The sequence below is a fragment of the Oryx dammah genome, unplaced genomic scaffold (assembly GCF_014754425.2).
Source record: "Oryx dammah isolate SB20612 unplaced genomic scaffold, SCBI_Odam_1.1 HiC_scaffold_29, whole genome shotgun sequence".
Taxonomy (NCBI): Eukaryota; Metazoa; Chordata; class Mammalia; order Artiodactyla; family Bovidae; genus Oryx; species Oryx dammah.
Genome location: NW_024070213.1, coordinates 66785994 through 66807651, shown reverse-complemented (window position 1 = coordinate 66807651; position 21658 = coordinate 66785994). Strand labels below are relative to the sequence as shown.

The 21658-nt window shown below is 46.2% G+C and overlaps 1 protein-coding gene across 2 annotated transcripts in view; it reads left to right on the top strand.

The window, feature by feature from the left end:
* The window catches only part of PPM1H (protein phosphatase, Mg2+/Mn2+ dependent 1H), a 294933-nt gene that overhangs the window by 211927 nt on the left and 61348 nt on the right, over positions 1-21658 (top strand). For both annotated transcript variants that reach the window (XR_005719694.1, XM_040233134.1), the window contains exon 6: positions 6533-6651. Coding sequence is in view for 1 of the 2 variants with exons in the window: in XM_040233134.1 (XP_040089068.1) it covers positions 6533-6651 (119 nt within the window). In the remaining variant the exon portion in view is untranslated. The remainder of the gene's footprint in view (positions 1-6532; positions 6652-21658) is intronic.

Genomic DNA, 21658 nt, shown 5'->3' with positions numbered 1-21658 from the left:
AGCAGCATTCAGTTATGCTTCCTTGAAGGAGAGCCTCAAGATTTAGGATAAATAGAGGTAGAAAAAGAAGTCTAGTTTGTTGGATTTTGTTTTTGTTTTTTTAACATGGGGCAGGCTAGCACAATTGAAATTGGATTTTAGTGTAAAATATGTTTCTAGGTTTCTAGTCGGCATGCTTATTAGGTAGAGAAGAGGCAACATATTTAGATATTCTTAGGACTGTGGAATATCATGAAGTTTTTAATGGCATAACTGTATCCACATTCTTGAGAATTTACAGGAAGGTATCTATGGAATTGTTAAAATGTTAACTAAATCCAAAATATGTAATGTGCGTCCAAGATTGTAAATGCCATGGATCTTAGTTTTATCTTTTTCTAATAATTGAAAGCTATGTTTTCTTACTTTATAAAGTAATAGTCACTGAAAGGTGACTGTGTAAAGCAGGTCAGAATGTTCTGTATTCATTCCTCCAGCAAATACTTAAGAGTCTTTACTGTGGTCAGTGCTATGCTGGGCACTAGAGTGTGGCTGAGGTTTTAAAAATAATGAACATATTCAAGTGTATCTGGTATTACTTGCGTCACCATGCAGATGTTTCTAACATACATAAATCCAAATAGCGCCATCAAAGAGAAAAAGCTAAAATAGATTCAGCATAGCAGATAAATAAGGAATATGAAGGAGAGTGTCGAGAATTTTCATTTTGCAGGTCGACCTGGGACCTTAATGTGTGCTTGCTCCCATCTTGGATGTTGATCCCATTACAGCCCATGTTTCTAATACGCCAGCATCCTTAGCTGTGCCTGGGGAAGGGACAGTCATCATGCATGGGTTTATGAGCGGCCTGGGTATGAGCAGTGGAGTTAAAAACATGGCAGAATTGTCCGTGAATCCTACAAGTTTGGAGTCAGAAAAATCATTGGATTTTATTGCTGAAAGGAACCTAACACATCCCAGCTCCCACATTTTGCGGACTCTAAACTGTGTCTGTGTAGTGCTTACATGTATTATGAGTTAAGTCACTTTTGAGGCTCAAGAGTCCAGAATGCTGACTTGAGCAATGGTTCCAGCAGGGCAGGCCAGCACTAGTGGAGTAACACTAACCAGTCTATATTGCTTGCATGCTGGGCAGGTCCTAAAGAAGTTTCTGAGTTCCCAAGCTGCTGGGCCACTCGACTTCTGAGAACAAAATGTCTCTAAGTTGGGCTGCAGAGGGCTTCAGCATTGCGTGCGTTGGCGCCAGGGGTGTCTACCTGGGGTGGCCCCTTCCAGTGACTCAAATTTTGGGAATATGAAAGGGCCGTAAAACTCCTCTCAACAGTTTTCTCAGACGTAGTTTAAAATTTGAGAGTATTTTCAAAATGAAAATAATCCATATCTACTTGTAGACATATTCATGAATATAGGTAAGTTAGAAAGGAAACCATCAGATAATACTGTGTGATATTTTGATGACTTTGAGTGTATGTACATATATAAACATAAGTACATACAAGACCATGTTATGGACTGAAGGTGTGTATTCCTCCCCCCACATTCCTGGGTGGAAACTCTTACCCCCAGTGTACTGAATTTGGAGATAGTACCTTTACAGAAGTAATTAAGGTTAAATGAGGTCGTAAGAGTGGGCCCTGATTTGATAGGGTTAGTTTCCTGATGAGAAGAGATGCCAGCATGCTCGATTTCTCTTTCCCCATGAAAGTATAGAGGAAAGCTTGTGAGGTGCAGCAAGAAGGCAGCAGTGTGCAAGCTAGGAAGAGAGTCCTCACCAGGCAGCAAATCTTCTGGCATCTTGATCTTAGATTTCCCAGACTCCAGTCTGTGAGAAATAATTTTTTGCTGCTTTAAATCCCTCAGTCTGTGGTATTTTGATATGACAACCTGATAGACTGTGCAAACTTTCATGAGTATTGCATGATAGGTACACTAATGAGCATTTTTCTCAGAAAACAACAGGTATATGTCCATTATATTGTAGCATCTCATTTTTCATTCATCGGCCACCTATTTGTTCTACTTGTACTTAATTCTTGAGTTGTTTCTTTCTTTAACAGCAGTAACTCCGTCAGGTCTGACAAATAAAACTGGGGTGAGTATCAAAAGTGCTGCTAAGAAAGAAGCCTACGGTTAGGATGGGAATGATCATTCTAAAGCAGAGTGAAAAGGACTTCCCTGGTGGCTCAGATGGTAAAGAATCTGCCTGCAAGAAAGGAGACCTGGATTTAATCCCTGGGTTGGGAAGATCCCCTGGAGAGGGGAATGGCTACCTACTCCAGTATTCTGGGCCTGGAGAATCCATGAACAGAGGAGCCTGGTGGGCTACATGGGGTCACAAAAAGTTGGACACAACTAAGCAATTAACACTTTCACTTTCAAAAACACACCAGGGGGCGGAATATGTCCTCAGTACACATGGAATGCACATGCATTCTATGGTGGGTATGACTGTAATGGAAAATGTGCCACATAACATGTGAAATGTGCTGTGGCTGTTAGCCAGAGGAAGAAAAATGATCACAGAGAGAGAAACCCAAGGCTGTGGCATTGTATCAGTGGGGGTTGAATACCACACTAAGTCCTCAGAAATAAAATGCCTTTTCTCTCTTACCTTCGGACATACCTGAAGTTTACAGTTGATTGTTGCTGTCAGCCCGGTGTTCACCATGACATGGATGTCATCTTCTGGGCATAAGCAGACATCAGTAGATCAGGACTGAAGTTCAGAACAGAAGCTCACTCAGCAGCCTGGAGGAAAACCCCACAGACTAAAGGGAAGCGCTGCTGTCCCTTGGGAGGTACCAGTCCAGCAGAGGGATTTAGGGAGGAGTGACCAGCCTTGCTCAGCCGCATCCCCCAAGTGGGCGTCAGAAGAAAGCAGACTCTGGAGGATGACAAAACTGGCTTCAGAACTCCGCACCCATGTCTCTGGGGCTTGTAGTACTTCTACAAGTTGTTAAACCCAATGAGCCCCTGAAATATAGCCTGCTCTTGTGGGAAAATCATGAACGCAGGGTAATTCAGAGCTGGAAAATGATGAGTGCCGTCAGATCCTAAATGCGAAAATGTTTTGGAACAACCTTAACAGATACTCTTCATTTACATATTCCTTCCTAAATATGCAAAATGTGTGTTAGTGTTAGTTGCTCGGTCATGTCGGACTCTGCTACCCCCATGGACTGTAGCCCACCAGGCTCCTCTGTCCATGGGATTTCTCAGGTGGGAATGTTGAAGTGGGTTGCCATTTCCTTCTCCAGGGGATCTTCACGACCCAGGGGTCGAACCCACATCTCCTGCGTTGTAGGAGGATTCTTTACCATCTAAGCCACCAGGGAAGCCTGCAAAACAGTGATAGATAATAGTTTTGCCTACTTTGAAAGGAGCTCTTTAAAAATAATAAATTTAAAAATTGAAGTGATTAGAAAGCATTATGCCTAGTGTAATTGGCAGCTTTTCCCCCCTCCCTTAGAGGTAACTAATGGCACATCTAATAAAAGGCATCTTAGAATTGATGAATAGCCTCTCGTTATAACAGGAGAAGCAGATAGTTTGTTGAGACCCTGAAAGTCTCTGTATGTGAAGGGACAATGATGTCACAGGTGATCGAGGGTTCAAGGTCCCTTTGAGCCTGCCCATCCCCAGAGGGAGAGGCATGGTGGCCCCTGTCAGTAGTAGCTACCCTGCAGACGTCTCCTGATACAAGTGCCCAGGCAAACATTCCAACAGCAAAGGCACGAGGGTACAGAATGTGCTTAGTTATGGCTTTTGGGTCATAACCTGTTTGTTATAGTATATATATGTGTGTGTGTGTGTGTGTTTGTATGTCATGTACCTGTCTTTATACACATGCATACTCACTTACGCATACATGTATGTTAAAGGTTTTTGTTGTTGTTCAATTACTAAGTCGTGTCCACTCTTTGCAACGTTATGGTGGTTCCAGGCTCCTTTGTCCTCCACGATCTCTCAGAGTTTGATAGATCTGTATATTTATGACATAATACACGTAAGTTTCTATACATGCACTCTCACAGACACATATTGTTTGACAGCCTGCTTTTTAATAAATGTGTGTTTGCTCTTTCTGTGTAATTACATATTCTCTCTGACACCTTTGTATGTGATCGCAGGGAATCCTTTTGTATGGATTTGTACTACTTTAATCACTTGTGTTATTAAACGATTTCTTCTCGCTATTTGAAGAACATCCTTGTGGCCCAGCTGTGTGCAGACCTGTAATTTTATTAACCAGATCCTCACAGGTGCCTGTTTGTGGTTCAGACTTGGCACGGCAACAGGCCCACTGTTGCCTGTTCACTGTTTTTTGTTAATGTGTGTGCAGGTTAAAGGACCAGCATATGGGTTAGGATGGAGGTTATGGGTTTGATGTTAAGTTCAAACCCTAGAATCACCCATTCCTGGCTGATAACCTTAGGCTAGGTGTCTTAACCTCTCTGGACCTTAGTTTCCTCATTTGTAAACTGAGCCAATGACATCTGCTTCGTAGAATTGCTAAGGTAATAACATAAGGTGTTATCAAGTGCCTGACATGTGCCAACCCCTAGGTCAGTGTTACTCCAGCTTAGAAGGCAAGGGGATAGACAAAAACACCATGCTGATACAGTCCCCAAATTTTGAGAGATGACAGGGGTTATATGACAGATGGTGCTGTTCACTGACTACTAATGCCTTTGGTCCTTACTTTTTGTGGGTCGACCAAAATAAAGGAGAGGAATAAAATTGTATCTACTCTGTAGGTACAGCTGCCATCAAGGAGGGGATTTCTGCAGTTGCCCGGGGTCTGCACTTGGCTTAATGCTCCACTGTCACCATCTTCAAATTTTTAATTTTGAATAGTGGCTCTATATTTTCCTTTTGCAATGGGCCCCACAGATTAGGTCCTGCCCTAAAATTGTTAGGGGTATGAAATGAGAGCTTACAAAATACTACATAAGACTTGACAACCATTAGATGGATACATTATTTTCTTTTTATAAACAGAGACCATCATGATCAGTGCACTGTAGATGTCGTTTCATTATTCAAATAGTGTAAAATGAATCTGCAGTTAATCTCACTGTGCAAGTAAAGAAACTGAGGCCCAAGCAGTTGAGTCACCCAGGAAAATCACTGAGCTTATAAATGCAGAACTTGGATTTGAATCCAAAGCCCACCCCACCGATCTGTGCTGAGTTTTAGTTCCCTTCTTCCTTTCCAAGGAACCTTTCTGTAAAACCCAGTGTTTTAGTGTCCTTGATATTCATAGGCAGCACAAGGCTCATTCCCAGCAGAGGTTTCCAAGCCCCTCAGAGAAACTCCAGAACTCTCCGCTGACCTGGAACCTGTCAGGGATACAGCGGATAGGACAGCCCCTCTTCTCACTCCCATCCTGCCCCTCCAGTCCCCATGCCTGCTCAGCATCCCTGGCTCAGAGTTCTGTTGGCTGGTCCAATCTGACCAGCCTGGGGACAGTTCAGCTTGGCTGCCTCTGACTCCTAATACACTTGGCTTCTAATGGCTAGCATCCAACAGAGACCTCTGAACCACCATGAGAATCAGCGGAAGATAGGCTGGTGTCGGGTCCTGGGAAAGAGGCTGCGGGAGACGTCTATTTCCAGCAGACCAAGGACATGGCCATCTGTCCTGTGGCAGGGAGCCCTGGCTCTCCTGCAGTGCCAGGCCGTGATCTGTTCTGCTCACTCTTTTCTCTGCCAGAGAAAGAGAGAGCCATTCCAGCACACCACTAACAAGCAGGTATATGGCTTGGTACAGGGCAGATCCAGGGCAGGTCTGCCTACGATGTGTCGACTCCAAGCAGGGAAGTTCATACTTGAGCATTTCGTCTCTTGGATAACTGGATTTGAATTTGGAGTGTGACAATGAGACTGTTTGTTGTTTCACAGCAATTCCCTAAGTGGCTGTTTGCTCAAGACTTGTGTAGTGTGAACAGAGATTTGGGGGAGGGGAAGAAGCCATCTGCTCTGGAACAGTCTTCCAATTACATGATCAAATTACTGCAGAGCAAAATGGAGGGAGTCCAACAGAAAGTTCCTGTCTGGTGCATACAGCCCCAGCCCTCTCTCTCAGGCCATTGTGTTGACATGGAGACCCACACGCAGCTTTCAGAGCCAAGGCCGTGATAGCTAGGAATATACGCAGGAGGCAAGCAGAGAAAGCCAAGGAGGAGAGAGTCAGGGCGAGCTTTCCTGCCGCTCAACCAAGTGAAACCATCTTGAATTTGAATTATAAAGTGAACCTTTTTCTTGCTTTAGAGATACATTTCTCCGATTACAATTAATTTATCGCCTCACATGAAAAAGTCATGTCTTTTTATAAATGACATTCGTGATTTTTATTTGTTGATATTGTATTCAGGTTCTTAAATCTATTCATCTCCCTGAACATTTGAGAACCATTTTCTAATTTCATAAATGTGGCCTGTGTCAATTTGCGAAACATCCTTGGATCTTATTTTTTCCTCTAAATATGTGTGGGTTTTTTTTTCTTCTTTTTCTTCTCTTTTTGCTATTAGGCATTCATGCAGCCTCACTTGCTGGGAAATGAATTCACACATTTGGAGTTTCCAAGGAGAGTACAGAGGAAGGAACTTGGAAAGAAGATGCTCTACAGGGATTTTAATATGACAGGCTGGTAAGAACGTGCCTCCCTCTGCCTGGGCACTGCCATAGTGTCCGTGAAGGCAGCGTCGCCACCATGGAAAGCTCTGCAGTTTGGATCAGGAGGTGCAGGCGGAGCCCTGGGCTGGTGGGGATGGAAAAGGGTCTACACCCGCTTCTGCTGCTCTCAGATCTGGGTGTTGGTTTGCTTCTCTGCTCTCTGGGGCCCTCCCTAAGGATACTAGACCCACCAAGCTGATGTAATCCCCCACTTCACACAGAGCAGGAATTTGGGGGCTTTTAAAACACATTAAATTTGTTTTTTTTAGGTCACAGTTACTTAAGGAGGTAACAGGGCTCAAAGGAACGAGCCAAAGCTCTATTTGGCCAGACCAGCTTGAATTTGAATCATAACTCTGACCTTTCGGAATAGGCAGAGTTGGATAAACTACTTAACCCCTACGAGTTCAGTTTCCCATGAATAAAATGTAAAGAATACTCTCTGAAGGGTGGGTGTAAGGACCAGCGGGAATGAGCTGTCATTATTTCACCACCTTTCACCACAAAAGAGCTCTTGGCAAAGGGCATCTTATTCTCCAAACACACGTACCTGTATAAGGCCCCCAAACCATTTCTGTGGGTCAGTAGTTAACATTGACTAAGACCTCATCTGTTTATTCCAACTGAAAATAGATACGATGATAAAGTACTGAAACTTCATAAGGTTGGGGTAAGGACGAAGCAAGGGGATAGTGCCTGGCACCAAGGAGCGTAGGGGAAGGTTTGGTCTAAGATCCCGCGATCCTGACCGGGGAGCCCCTCGACAGTCTGGAGGACAGCAGAATGAGACAGTGGCCTCTTTCCTTGCCATGCCCCCAACACAGGCTACAAAGTAGATTTCATTATCTCTTTTTGTTTGACCAAAATAGCTGTAACAGATGGTCACAGCCCAAATTCCCATGGGGATGACTTTTAGGCTGAAAATCCACTCCAAGGGTATGTACTGTCTTAAAGGAATAGTCGAGCTACCCGGCCAGGATCAGAGGCTATCCTGAGGCATGTCCAGTTGTCCTTTGTCGTCTAAAGAGATCCTCACCGGTATCCACCCTGCTTCTAGAGCAAGGTCAGCAATTGCAGTCCGAGAACCAAATTCCAACCACCGCCGCCCCCCACCCCACCCCTGCCACAACCACCTCTTCCTGTAAATAACTTTGAAAAGTACAGTCACATTCTTTTGTTTATGTTTGACCTGTCACTTCATGGGACAACAGAGCATTTGAGTGGTTGCAGCAGGGCTTTAAAAATACTTACTCCTGCTCTAAAACATGATTGGATTTATCAGAAAGGGTTTACCATATTTGCTGCTCTGAGCTCTGAAGTTTTGTTACTCCAGAATGGGTTTCCTTGCAAATGTATTTTTATTCAATCAGCAGAATCAGCACTCCTTACAGAAAAGTTTCAGGTGAGGGTTCATGTAATTCAGAAAACTGTAGAGGCGTTTGGTCTGATCTTTGTAGAATTTGGAGAGGTGGACTGAAAATCATTCCAGTTTAGGAACCCACGTGGTTATAAACACATAAACAAAAAGAGCAAAGCTAACAGACAGCGAGGAAAATGGCCAGAATGGGGGGAGGGTGTGGCTGTAGGAAGTCAGGCTGAGATGGTACCGGGAGAGCATAATTGAGAATGTGGGAAGCCAGACAGAGAAATTGAGGTTTACTGTGAGACCCTGCTGGTTGCACTTTTGTGTTGCTGAGGAAAATGAAATGATAAAAACAATGCTTTAGGAAGGTTATTATACAGTAAGAGAGGGAGAATGACCAGGAGAGAAAGCAGACTCAGATATCTAGAGAAAAGTTATCATAGAAATATGGATATGAGATCTCCAGAGCCAAATAGAGGGATGGAAGCAGAAAGCAGAGAAGGCAAGGAAATAAACAAGAAACTAGATGGTTTTGGTCAAGGGATAAATGTAAGGGGTAAGTCATCAGTTACTCTAATTATAGTGGTCTGTCAGCCCCCAGAGGGGCAGCCCAGTGCCTCATCCTGTGCCTGACATGTAGTTGACAGGCTGTGATTATTGGATGAAAGGTGTGATTGACAGAAGTGGATGGGGGTGATAGAAGCGGACACACAGATGGTTGATGGGAAGGGTAGGAATGAGAAGCCAGCACACAAGCCATGTTGAGCTTGAGGCAAGGCTGTTTGTATTTTCTTTCTATGCCAAAAAGGCAAATTAGATCTCAGCAGTCACAACAAACTTGGTAAACAAATGGCTAAAGATTACCCCTTTTTACAGTTTTTTTTAAAATGTAGATAAGTTCAGGATTAGATTACATCCAGCTTTATACACACACACAGTTACTCTCTTTTGCTCTCTATCTAACATACAGGCACACACATGCATTGGCAAGGTCTTTAGCAAGTGAACAGTCCATAAATGGGCTGTATTTAACTGTGCAGAACTCCACAGAAGGTACCGAATAACTGAGAAGCCAAGACTGAGAATGGCTTCAGTCAGATGTGATTTGCTCATTTGTTTCAGCAAGGTTCCCTACATGGCTGTTGGCTCCCAACTTTGGCGACAAGCAGAGATTGATGGACATCTTTGTTTATCTCCTATCTGTTGTTACTTAGCATTTGAAAGTGACACTTACGGAAAAGGAGAGATCTATCTTTGTTGGAAGAAGTTGGGAAGTTTAAAACCAATTTAGACTACTGCCTATGTAAACTCCTTCTGCCCACCTCCCAGCTTTAAAGAGTTCTTTTAAAAAATGTTTTTTTACCTCTAACGGAAAGCCTCAAACCTAGCAGTTATTTTTTCAGGACTTAAAAAACATGGACTCCCGGTTTCCTATTTTTCTGAGTTGTCTATTAGAAAGAGAAAGGCTGGCAAATGAATTAAACAGAAAGAGACAAGGATCTGCAGCCTCTTTTTCCATGAAAGCCCCAAATTACTGCCAAGGTGTTGGGAATGGTTGAAGGTGGACTGGTGGGTGTTGGGAATGCATCGTGCTCAAGGAGACAGGTAAGTCCTCACCCCAGCTCTCCTTTATGTTTCTTGGCTTCAGAATTAGTCTTGGCCTGTGAACTTGTAAACCTTTCTAACAAGTAAGGGTTCATCCATTGCCAAGCTGTTGAAACTTTGTAGCAAAGACCTAGTTGTGGAAATGTTTATCTGCCTGCTTGTCCCTACTGGTCATGGGGCTGGCTGACAGTGAGGGAGACAGCTAAGGGCCAGGCACCAACTGTGATGAGACCTTTACACACTTCCTATGAACTGGGTCCATTTTACAGATGAGCAAACTGAGGCACATGGGCCAAGTTGCTCAAGGTCATACAACTCGTAAGGAGAGAAGCCAGTCTGTGAACCAAGGTGACCTTACTTCAGGGGTACACTGTTCAGTCTGGTGCTAAACTGTCAAATGCCCAAAGAGGAGTTGTCCTCCTCATTCCCATTTTGCAGCTGAGCAAATTAAGGCTCAGAGGGATTAAGTGGCTTACACTTACTTAAGTGGCCACGAATGCAAAAATGTCAGAATAACCCAGGCTTCTGATTCTTAGCCTGGAGCTCTTTCTGATACAATGGATCAACTTTTCTTCAGAGTGAGATTAAACATGATTATTCAGTTTTGAGCTGCGGTGGAAATTTAAGCAGGGGACCTCCATCTACCAGGATCAGTGTCTCCTTGCCAGCCCTTTAGAGGACAAGAGGATGAAATAAAACATTTCAGGAGCTGCCGAGGTAGTCATTTTTCCAGTTCTCAATCTGACCCAATGGACTGTTGGCCAAATTAAACTGTGATGCTTCACATTCGTCACTAAAAGTCTGTGTGTGGTTTGGGGGTGGTGATGATGGGGACGATCCCCAAAGCACCAGATTTCCTTTACTTAGGAAAATTGACTGCTCTCATTAGGGGAGCATCCTGCCAGCTTTCTGTGGTGTGTCTGCAGCCGGGAGGAAGTGTGGGAGAGGATGTCAGCTCCGGGAAGCCCGCTCTCATAATTAAGGATGAGTCTGTTGCCTTCTGATGGGGATTCTTTCTCTCCCACCCTCGTGCTTTCTCGGAGACCATGGAGCTTGGCAGGCCCAGATTGTATAGAGGACAAAAGGTTATTGTCACCCAGACCTTCCTGATGAAATCTGTCTCGTCCCTGGCTCCCCTACCTCCTTTCTGCTCAGATAGTTTGCACAGTGGTTTGATTTACGAAGGCTTTTTTTTTTTCCCTCTCTCTTTTTAAAAAATTATTTTATAAATAGATTAAGTTTCGTTTCTTTTGGTGTGTGTGTATGTGGTTTTTTTACTGTGGTGGGTGGGTCTTTGTTGGTGTGCGGGCTTCCCACTGTGGTGGCTCCTTTTGCTGTGGAGCACGAGGTCTAGGACATGCAGGCTTCAGTAGTCTCAGCTTCCGGGCTCTAGAGCCCAGACTCAGCAGTTGGGACACACACGCATAGTTACCCTGCGGCATGGGGGATCTTCCCAGACCAGGGATCGAACCCATGTCTCCTGCATTGGCAGGCAGATTCTTTACCTCTGAACCACCAGGGAAGCCCCACAAAGGCGTTTTCTAACAGCACTCTGGATGCTGAGTCAGTCCCTGACATGTCCCAGCTCTCACCTTTTGTGCTGGATGTCCTCGGTCCTGGCACCAGAACCTTGGCCTTGGACTTGATATGAGCCGTGTCCCTCCTCCCCAGCCCTTTGTGTGGAGCTGCTGTCTGTTGCACGATGCTCACTAGCTGGCAATGTGAGCCCAGCGTCCTGACCCACTCCCCTCTGAGCCGTCTCAGGCCGTTATTTGCTGGCAAGCATCTGTGTTCCCGAGTTAAAACAACAGTTTCTCACAGCTGGCTTTGTGGCACCAAGTGCCCGCTCCTGTGACCGCGGGTGATTTCGCTTTCTCGTGTAGGATCTGTGTTCTTTGTGCTTTGTGTCTGGCCGCATGGGGTGACGAGCAAGGCTGGGCCCCCACCCACCCACCCCAGAGCACACGGGAGGGGGCCATAGCTTCACCCCTGGCTTTGGGCCAGACTCTCCAGCAGCTGTTCCTGGGCTGATGGGATTTGTTGAGAGCGAGGGCCAAAGAGGACAAGTCCATCGTGTGAATGCAAGATTGCTTCCAGATGGTTCTGGTTAACAGTAAAGTACACCAAAATTCTTTCTTTAAGCAAAGCCATTTTAACGTTTATAATGGTCTTATTTCAGGGACCAGTAACATGAGATGGCATGGCTTATAGGAGAGGGAGTGCTGCTTGGGCTCTAGTCCTCACTCTGCCGAGGTTCTGGGGCCCTGGGCAAATCCCAAGCCTGGGGTCTCTTGTTTATAAAATACTTCCTGTGCCCTTCTCTGCCAGCCTCCAGTGGGGGTGGGCTTTGCACTGCTTTTCCGAGCTTCTGAAAAAGACAGGTTCCATTAGGAAAATTCCAGTGATGGTAACCTTTCATTTCTGTCTCTTGCAGCCCTTAACTCTTTTGTGATTCTGACTTGATGACGCATCAGGGTAATTGTTCCCTCCTCTATTTCCCTTGAAACTGAGAGCTGATAAATTAGAGGCTTTCCCCAGGGAACAGAGTGCCGTCCACCGCCATTTTCTTCTCTCAGCACTCACTACCTTTATGAAGGCAAAGGGAAACTTTTCTGTTCCGTGTCCTCTCCGGCAGAGTGGCCACTAGCCCCCGGGGACCATTTCAATCTAAATTAGTTTAAATTAATTAAAAGTAAAAATTGGTTTCCCACGTCACAGCAGCCACACCTCAGTTGTTCAGTGGCCATGTGTGGCTCGTGGCTACTGAAGTAGACGTGACAGATAGAGAACATTTCCATCATCACATGAAGTCTTAGCAGATGGCACTGCAGTCTAGGTAATGTAAAGGTTTAACTGGCGTGGAGGGCAATTCCGGGAGCTGTCTGTAATTGAATAACCCAGTAGCAAGGAGTTAAAAAGACAGCTGAGCCAAGATGGGGAGAGCAGAATGTTGTGGCCATGCTCTGTGGCTTCTGACCCTGCTGCTGCTGGACTCCAAGTCCAGAAGTGGAAGATGGGCTTCCCTCTACTCTTCAGACCTTCGGGGGCAAAGGTCATTGTGTTTAGGGATGTCTGGTCTGCAGCCGTCCCTCTCTGGCAAGCCTGCTGACCATTCCATCTGCCCTGGTCAGTAACACACCTCCCTCCTCCAGCCCCTCTCCACCACCTCCTAGACTGTGCTAGCCGTTGGCACTTTTATTCATCTTGTTTTTTTCTTTCACTTCTTGGAGAATATTTCAGACCCTGAGGATCGGGTTGAAAAGCAGCTTCACTTGCAACCCTTTTCCTTTCTGGTTGAGGCTGACATTTATTCTCAGTGTGAAGCCTGGAGCCCAGCTCCGGGTTGAGCGTTGCAGCCCCCCAGCATTGGGCTTCTTACCAGCCATGCAAATGTCTTCTGGAGAGAAACTCACCAGAGGCACCCCCAGCGTGGTGCAGAGCTGCTGGGTCAAGTTCCACAAATAGTTGAGTGTCTTCCACCTTCTTCATTGCTCTTTTCAATGCCCTCTGACGGTGCATTCAGGCAGGCTGACAGGGAAGGGGATAAGCAGACTGAGAAACGCCACAGAATGCTTTATGAAGCCAGCTCCAGAGCTGTACCCGAGTTTTAATATAAATTGATTTATTGAACCAAGCACAGAAGCCCTGTTACAGAAACCCCAGGCTGTGTCCTCCCGAGAACCACCTAAAAAAGCAGCCCCAACTGACACTCCTCATTAGCTTTTCCACTGATCCCCAGGCAGTTTTTAAAGGGACAGTGTCCCTCCTCTGGGCTGAATTTATATGTTGGCCATGCCTGTGGGTCTAATTAGCTCAGCATTATTAGTCCTGCTCAGAAAGCCTGCGTTTTCTAGCAGCTTGACTTTTGAGTTTTCAAGAGTAATTGGAAAATTCAAACCCCGTCCTCCTCCTCTTCTTGATTTTAATCACCTTTAACCCAGTCTTTGGAAATTTACCTGCAGAAGTCCCTGACTCCCGTGGTTGAGGTGCGTGCAGTCCCTCCTTGGTGCAAATCCTGACATTACTGTGGGGCCATAGACTCCACCAAGGAGGCTTTTTATACTCACCAGAGAAATAGCGCATTTTAATTTTATAATCACTTCACGAGAAAGCAGGCCATTCCTGAGTTAAACCTGGGATTCATTTCCTCCCAGCCACTTGTATTTTCATAATTTAATGATTATGGGCCACCTTGGCTGCAGTCTGATGGTGGAAAGCAATCTGGAAATCAGAGTTAATGGAGAGAGGAGGGGTTTGGATGGCATCTCAGAGAATTTTAACCCCAAGCCTCGGAAGATTGTAGTAGATGGGGGAAGGCCGGGACAGGGATTAGATTCCTGAGAAGTCCCCTTGTTCCCAGCTCGGTGGGACCCGGGCTGAAGGCAGAGCGGGTCAGCCCCACGTCGGGAGGGGCCCCTCGCATGGTCCCCAAGCTGCAATGATGAATGGGTGTTGTCGAGGTGCATGTTCTGCGTTTTTTCAAGGTTTGCAGCTCTGGCTGCAGGAGCAGCAGGGAGCAAAGCCAACCCTGCCGTGTGCAGCACATCTCCCGACAGTGACAAATGACCCCTTGCTCCCGCCCTCCTCCCGCTGCTCTGTCCGTGAGGCCAGTGGAGGCTGAGAGACCTTTACAGACGGCTGGGAATCGAGGCAGAGCGGCATGGTCAGCCCCCGGGAAGGAGAGAGAAAAGAAATGCCCAGTCAGCCTGCCCCGCCGTGATTGCCCACTCACTCTTTACGCACTCACAGCCTCTCACTCTGCCTTACTGATAGGTATAAAATGTCTTGTTCCTGAAGTGGTCAAACCACTTCCGAGCATTTTTCCCCCTCGGACCCTGTGAACAGTCGCACACTTGTCTGTGGTCCTTCATTCACCCCCAGGCATCAGGTCTCTGCCACTTCCCCCCCAGTGAGTGCTGTCTGCAGGCACACAGTACATGTGAGGGGGCGACTTAGCTCCAGGTCATCTGGGGGAAGTTTGAGGATGTCAAGTGCTTGCCCGCATCCCTGTGAAAATAGGCAGTGTCCTGTTAGCCGAGGAACCCCAGGGCACACTTGTTTCTGTATTCGACACACCTTTATTGTACATCTGCAGCATGGTAGACGGTGAGTCGTAGTTAAGAACAAGGGATGTGGAGCCAGACTGCCGGGCTGGGATAGTGCCCAAAGCACGTCACCTCTCTCTTCCTCAGCTTCCACATACGTACATGAGGCTAACGGCAGAACCTAATAATCGGATGGTATGACTTGGTCAGTGCATCGAACGAAGCTTGCGTTTAGTAAGTGCTATCTGGGTCTGGTAGTATAAGCATTAGATGTGATGGAAGCTGGAAGGGTCAGCAAGATCTGATCCTTGCCCTGGATTATACAGCCTAATAATGTGTGTTGAGATGCTTGTTTCCCAATTGTAACGAGAGGCTAGAAACTGAAAGGAAAAAAGAAGGCAGTTTAGAGAAGCAGGAGGCTGAAGGGGTGCTGGCCACTTCCATGGGGCAGGTCTGTCCCACAGCCACTGTGCTGGCTTAACTGTGAGAAGAGTTGAGTATGCTAGGAAGCCTCTCTGTCCCTGGAAGCTGCTGTGTAGTGATTATTTTATTTCGGGGGGGGGCGGTTTGTGTTTTTTGTTTGTTTGTTTTAAATCTATCCATGGACTTTGCATCCGCCTCTGTGCTGGAACTTACTGAGGCACCACTGCAGTTCTTCTCAGCCACAGCCCAGAAGCTGGGTCTCCAAGCCCCTCACTGGCCAAAGCATGTCCTCATGTAGGAAGGATCTTATCAGCTAAGACAGTGCTCACGTCATAGAGGTGGTCAGCTAGCCCAGGGACCAGCTTCCTAGAAATTGATCGAACAATACCATTTTTCCTATAAATCTATTTTTAAAATCTCAAGAGTCAGAGAGGTAGATCAGTTGGAATTTGTGGATGAATAACTAAAGCAGGATAAAATATTGGGCTTTTAAAAAGAGGGGGTTGGAGAAAAAAGGCACAGTGGCTGTAGAGGAGAGACCAGTGGTTTTGGGGAACTGAGATTGGGATTGGGGAAGACTCAGTGGGGAAGGTCGTGTTTGAACCAAAGATCTGAAACAGGAGAGGTTTCGGAGGGTTGAGAGAAGGATACGCTGAGCAGAGTGTGTAGCTCAAGTGGAAGCCCAGAGACGTGAAAGTAAGTTGTGTGTTCTGGGAATGTGGAAGCTGGAGGTCATATTCAAAATATTTTGACAGCATGGAGGACTAGGCTCCGTCTGGGTCCTAGAATTAATGCCTAGAATGCGCCAGGCATTAATTCTTTCTTTACCACATCATAGGGATTCCAGGGGAGAATCCAGCAAATGGGGGTAGTTGCGGACGTGTGACAGTTATTATTTGCAAGCCAGTGCAGAGGTATATCAGTGTTTTTAACCTCCGTACACACTTGCTGGTACACGTCAGCTAGATAATATTCCTGATGGTGCGTGCATGCTGAGTGCCTCAGTCATGTCCGACTCTTTGTGACCCTATGGACTGCAGCCCACTAGGCTTGTTGGCCCATGGGATTCTCTAGGCAAGAATACTAGAGTGGGTTGCCGTGCCCTCCTCCAGGGGATCTTCCCTCCCCAAGGAATCAAACCAATGTCTCAGGTCTCCTGCATTGGCAAGCGGGTTCTTTCCCAGTAGCACCACCTGAGAAGCCTAATGTAAGTTAGGGAAGCTTTGAATGCCATGCTAAGGATGGCAATAACTATCATAATTTTATTTTCCCACCCTCCTGAGCTCTACACGTTTATGAAGTATGAGAATGACACACGGTAGGACAGAAATATAGAGCTGACAATATATTTAGAAGGACACATAGTCCAATCCTCAGCCTATTTATAAGATCCTGTTTTTAATGAAATTCCAGAGAAGTGAGTACTGTGACACTCCAACACATTTCCAGGTACTTTACAACAGGGAACATTGCCCTGTGTCCCACCTACAGACCTTAAGGTATAAAATTTCACTCTTCCCAGAGGAAAAGTTTTTCTTATCCTTGCCACCCTCTCTCTGCCCACTAAGTTTCAGACTAGGAAATCAGTGTTGCTGGTTTCAAGCTGACAATCCCATAAAAGTGCTAATCCACCGTGGCTGCGGAATCAACTGGGGAGCTGGATTAAACCCCTGCATTCTGGGCTTACCCCAGGAATCCACATGAAAGAGTGAGAAGACCACCATTCCATGCCCTGAAAGACCTCGCTCCACCTTCATGATCCTCTGACCTTTAGACAAATCAATCTAAGTCTTATTTAGAGCAAGGACAAGGTCCTACATCTGTCCCTCACTGAAGAGGTAAACACATCTGTAAGAACTAGACTTGCTGGTAGCACATCCACTTTTTATCCTTCACCCTGTTACTCTGGCAAAGGCAACGAGACGCTGCCAATTCTAGGTTCAGATTCCTCTAGGATTAAGTCAGCCTTGTCTGTCACCCTGGGTAAATCAAATGCTGTGTGTCATGCTCAGTAGCTTAAAGGACAGGGCACCATAGCTTCATCTATGTGGAGTGATGAGTTTTAACCATTACTTACTCATTCAGTGAACTGGGGGTTGTGCTGGGCTTTGGGAAAATAAAGATTGAAGCAGTCCCTGACCCCAGGGCGCTTACAGTCAAGTGTAGAACAAACCATACGCAAACTGGCCGAGGAGAGTTTACCCACAGTGAAGCTTTTCACCTAGGGTGGTCAAAATATTCCAGAATCCCTGAGGTCCTAGAATCTGGGATTTTTGTTTTTCAAACCTCTCAAGTGATTCTTGTATATCCTTAAACATTGACCTTGGGCAGTCCTAACATCTGTACTATGGATATATGAAAGTGTTAGTCACTCAGTCGTGCCTGATTCTTTGCGACTGCTTAGGCTATAGCTCGCCAGGCTCCTCTGTCCCTCCCTGGGATTCTCCAGACAAGAATACTGGGGTGGGTTACCATTCCCCTCTCCGGGGGGTCTTCCTGAGCCGGCGAGCAAACCTGGGTCTCCTGCATTGCCGGCAGATCCTTCTCCATGCGCGCCGTCAGGGAAGGCCCCACGGATGTGAGCAGCAGCTCACAGAAATGACTGATGAACAAGCACCGGGCACGCTGGGCTCTCTCCAGCAGCTTATCCTGTGTCCCCGCCTGCTGGTGCTTGGGAGCCTCTTTGACCACCTGCATGGACCAAAGACTCTTCAGCAGGGGCTGTGATTGGGACCTGCTGGGAAAGATAAGGGCTGATGAAGCCCTTAGGTGCCAACCGTGGGTCAGAGTCGAGTCAAGCCTTTCTTTTTCCTTATTGATACTTGTGCCCATAACCTGGATATGGTTCAGGCCCTGGGCATGGTATGCATACATGGGTAAGGTCAGGGTATGTAAATTCCTGGGTTTTCACTCCCGTTCTTCCTGAGTAAGTGGTCCTCCCTCCGCAAACCTACCTGCTCCTTCTGGGTGGCCTTGCCTCACTCTCGGAAAAACTGGGCATTTAAGTGTAAAGATTTAAGGTCTCTCAGTTCCAATCAACAGAATAACTTGAGAGCCAGACCTCAGGTTGAAGCTACTTCTTCAACGACCTTGACTCTCTTCCATTTTGTCAAGGGAAGAAGCAGCCTGAGAAGGTGGTATGTTTAAACTTCCACGCACCTTCCATAAAAACCTGGAAAGGGAATAGACTTCAAAAAATTTTAAGATCTACTCGGAGCATGAAGATTAGTCATATTAAACATTCCTGTTGCACATCATGCCACTAAATGGTGTTTACCCACATCCACAGCACTTCAAGGGCAGGCAGAGAACCATGATTGAGAGCACAGTGCACTTTGCAGCCAATCTGGCTTAACCTGTGTGGTTTCCTAGCGGTGTGACCTCTGTTTTCTTATTTGTGTAATGGAGTTAATGTTAATACCTGTCTTACAAGGTTGTTCTAAGCATCATATAGGTTTTAAAAATATGAGTGCTGGGACTTCCTTGCTGGTCCAGTGGTTAAGACTCCATGCTCCCACTGCAGAGGGCATAGATTCAATCCTTGGCCAAGGAATTATGATCCTCCATGCCGTGTGGTGGCCAAAAGTAAATAAGTGCTTTAAAAAGTGCTTAGAGTGAAGGGGTGGTAGTTTAGTCACTAAGTCGTGTCCAGTTCTTGTGATGCCATGGACTGTACCCTGCCAGGCTCCTCTACCATGGGATTCTCCAGGCAAGAATACTGGAGTGGGTTGCCATTTCCTTCTCCAGGGGATCTTCCTGACCCAGGGATAGAACCTAGGTCTCCTGCATTGCAGGCAGATTCTTTACCAACTGAGCTATGAGTGAAGCCCAAAATAGAGTGAAGTGAGTGCCTAATAAACATTGGATATATTAGAATTCTGTAGGTGTTTGGGGTAAGATGATGGCCAAAGCTTTAACAGTTGCTGCTTTTGAAGTCCATCATTTGAAGCAATAGTGAAAGTTTTAGTTGCTCAGTCGCGTCTGATTCTGCAACTCTATAGACTATAGCTCTCCAGGCTCCTCTGTCCATGGGATTTTCCAGCAAGAATACTGGAGTGGGTAACCATTCCCTTCTTCAGGAGATCGTCCCAACCCAGGGATCGAACTCAGATCTCCTGCGTTGCAGGCAGATTCTTCACTGTCTGAGCCACTATTGGATAATAAAAAGCAGTGGGGCCACTCTGACTTCAAGAGCCAAGAATGCTATGTTCCCCGACACACATCACTTCCTCCTAGTAATACCTACCCCCAACCCCTAAGTAATGCTAGCAGCCATAGCCCCAAGCCTGTGCTTCTTAGCCTGGGACTTGAGTAATGTGGGAGTTAGCAGAGGATCCCAGAGAGGATAGTAACCCACAGGATAAGCATCTAATTCACCAGAAGATTTGGGGTCAGGGAAGATATTTTTGTGTGTTGAAGTAATAACTGTTGATTAGGTATATGCTCTGCCCAGTGTGGTGTTGCCAGTTCAAGGGCCCTTGAATGAACGTATTGCAAGGACATAGCATAGGCTAGAGGCAGAGTAAGTGCTTCTCCCGGGGACTAGTGTAGGACCTGGTACTCTGGTTTATAAATATCTGCATGAAGCTTTGTGAGGCATGGCTGCAGACCAGCACGGAGGAACCGGCCTCTGCAGTAAAACCCTCTTTGTAGCAAACAATTTGCTATTTTCTCCCCACCATTCATGGATATGGGGTCAATTTTGGTTATTTCCTGATTTGTATGTACTGACTTGGTCTCACACACTTAAAGGCCAATGTCAGTGAAGTTCATGTTTGTTTAAGAATGAGTGGTCCCTGAGGAAGCAGAATTCGTTCCATATTTGTGTGCTCATAAAATGAGGGTCTCTGATTCATACCTAGGGGAGATCTAAATGTTATTGATTAAAACATGAAGCTCTCCTAGCCAAGTGCTAATGCACACCAAGTGGATACCAAGTCAGAAATAATTTCCAAATCTGAAATTTCCTTAAAAGTCATCTGGAATGTTTTATCCTGAAATAGGATTGGTTCAGTTTTGTATGTGTACGTGATTGACTACATTTTCAAAAGGCTGATTCAAAGCATGTTTTTCCACATGAATCCTTTTCCACCACTAACTTTGGGCCCAGGAGTCAAGAGATGATCCTTATTTGATTTAACTCCATATGCCAGCACCTGTGCAAGTGCCTGGTACCTAGCAGGTGCTCAGTAAATATTCACGAATGAATCAGGTAGAACCCATTGCTCTCATATGGTCAAAGCCTGATCTCCTGGTGTGGAGCTACGAGGAGCCACCATCCAAATTCTATCCACATTTCTAGCTGTGAGTGGGGACCCATTTGGGGGGTTGCAAAATCAATTTGGTGTACGGAGATGAGCATTTTAAATGAAGTAGCATATGGAGAAAAGAAAATATCAAAATGGATCTCACAGGGCAAAGGTCAATATTGTTTTTCGGAGGTGTGTTTGGGTATGAGCGCGTACGTGCTCAGTAGTGTCTGACTCTGTGCAACCCTGTGGACTGTCGTCCCCCCAGGCTCCTCTGTCCATGAAATTTTCCAGGCAAGAATACTGGTGTGGGATGCCATGCCCTTCTCCAGAGGATCTTCCCAATCCAGGGATCAAACCTGTGTCTCTGGCGTCTCCTGCATAGGCAGGCAGATTCCTTACCACTGGTGCCACCTGGGAAGCCCGTTTGGGTGTACACTGGGTTAATAAGATTGATAGATGTCTTTTAAGTCATAAAGTATGAAACCTCTGCTCTAACCCAGTGCGTGCTCCTAGGGAACATGGACCAGTGATGTGAAAGCAAGCTCTGTTGCCTCTTGCCATCACCCGTAGGACTGACGGTAGGAACAGGAAGGTTCAGGCCAAGAGAGGCATGGTTACCACCTGCAGAACTCTAGGTGGGGTGTGCTGCTGGGAGGAAGAGGAGAGGCAGGCATTTCCCAAGGGCTGTGGGTTGCTGGGTGGGGGTTCCTACTCACTGATGCAAGGGTGGGGGTTCCTCAGAGGCAACTGCCGTGTCAGGAATAGAGCTCGCACCCCATTACAGGGAAAGTTCTCCTGCAGAGAGGGCCGGAAGCTTCCCGCTTTCATTCATTTCTCTCGTCACTGCCAGCCATACCCAAGCTGGGCTGCACTGCACCTGCCAGCTCTCTTCAATTATGTCACCAAATACTAATCACACTCTTAGAGTGCAAGCATGCTGTTTGTGCCCGAATCCAGACTGTGGCACTGCATTAGCACCAGCACACCAACTTGCATACAGCTTAGGGCCGGCAGGCTTCAACTAATTTAAACGGCAGTCCAAAGACCAAAGGAGAAAATAAAGGAGCATTTGTTGGTGGAGCCTTGCCCCACAGGGGGACTTTCCCAGGAAATCATGTAATCAAGATACCCATTGACAACTCCTAGCACAGAAATCCAGGGACTCAAGGCATTAAAATATGACCCCATCCCTCAAAACTCAGGTTTTACAAATAAGGAAAGACTGCTTATACTGTGGTGAGCCTGCGGCAGAGACGTTGGTTCTACCTAGAAACGTTAAAAAGGATTCTCCTA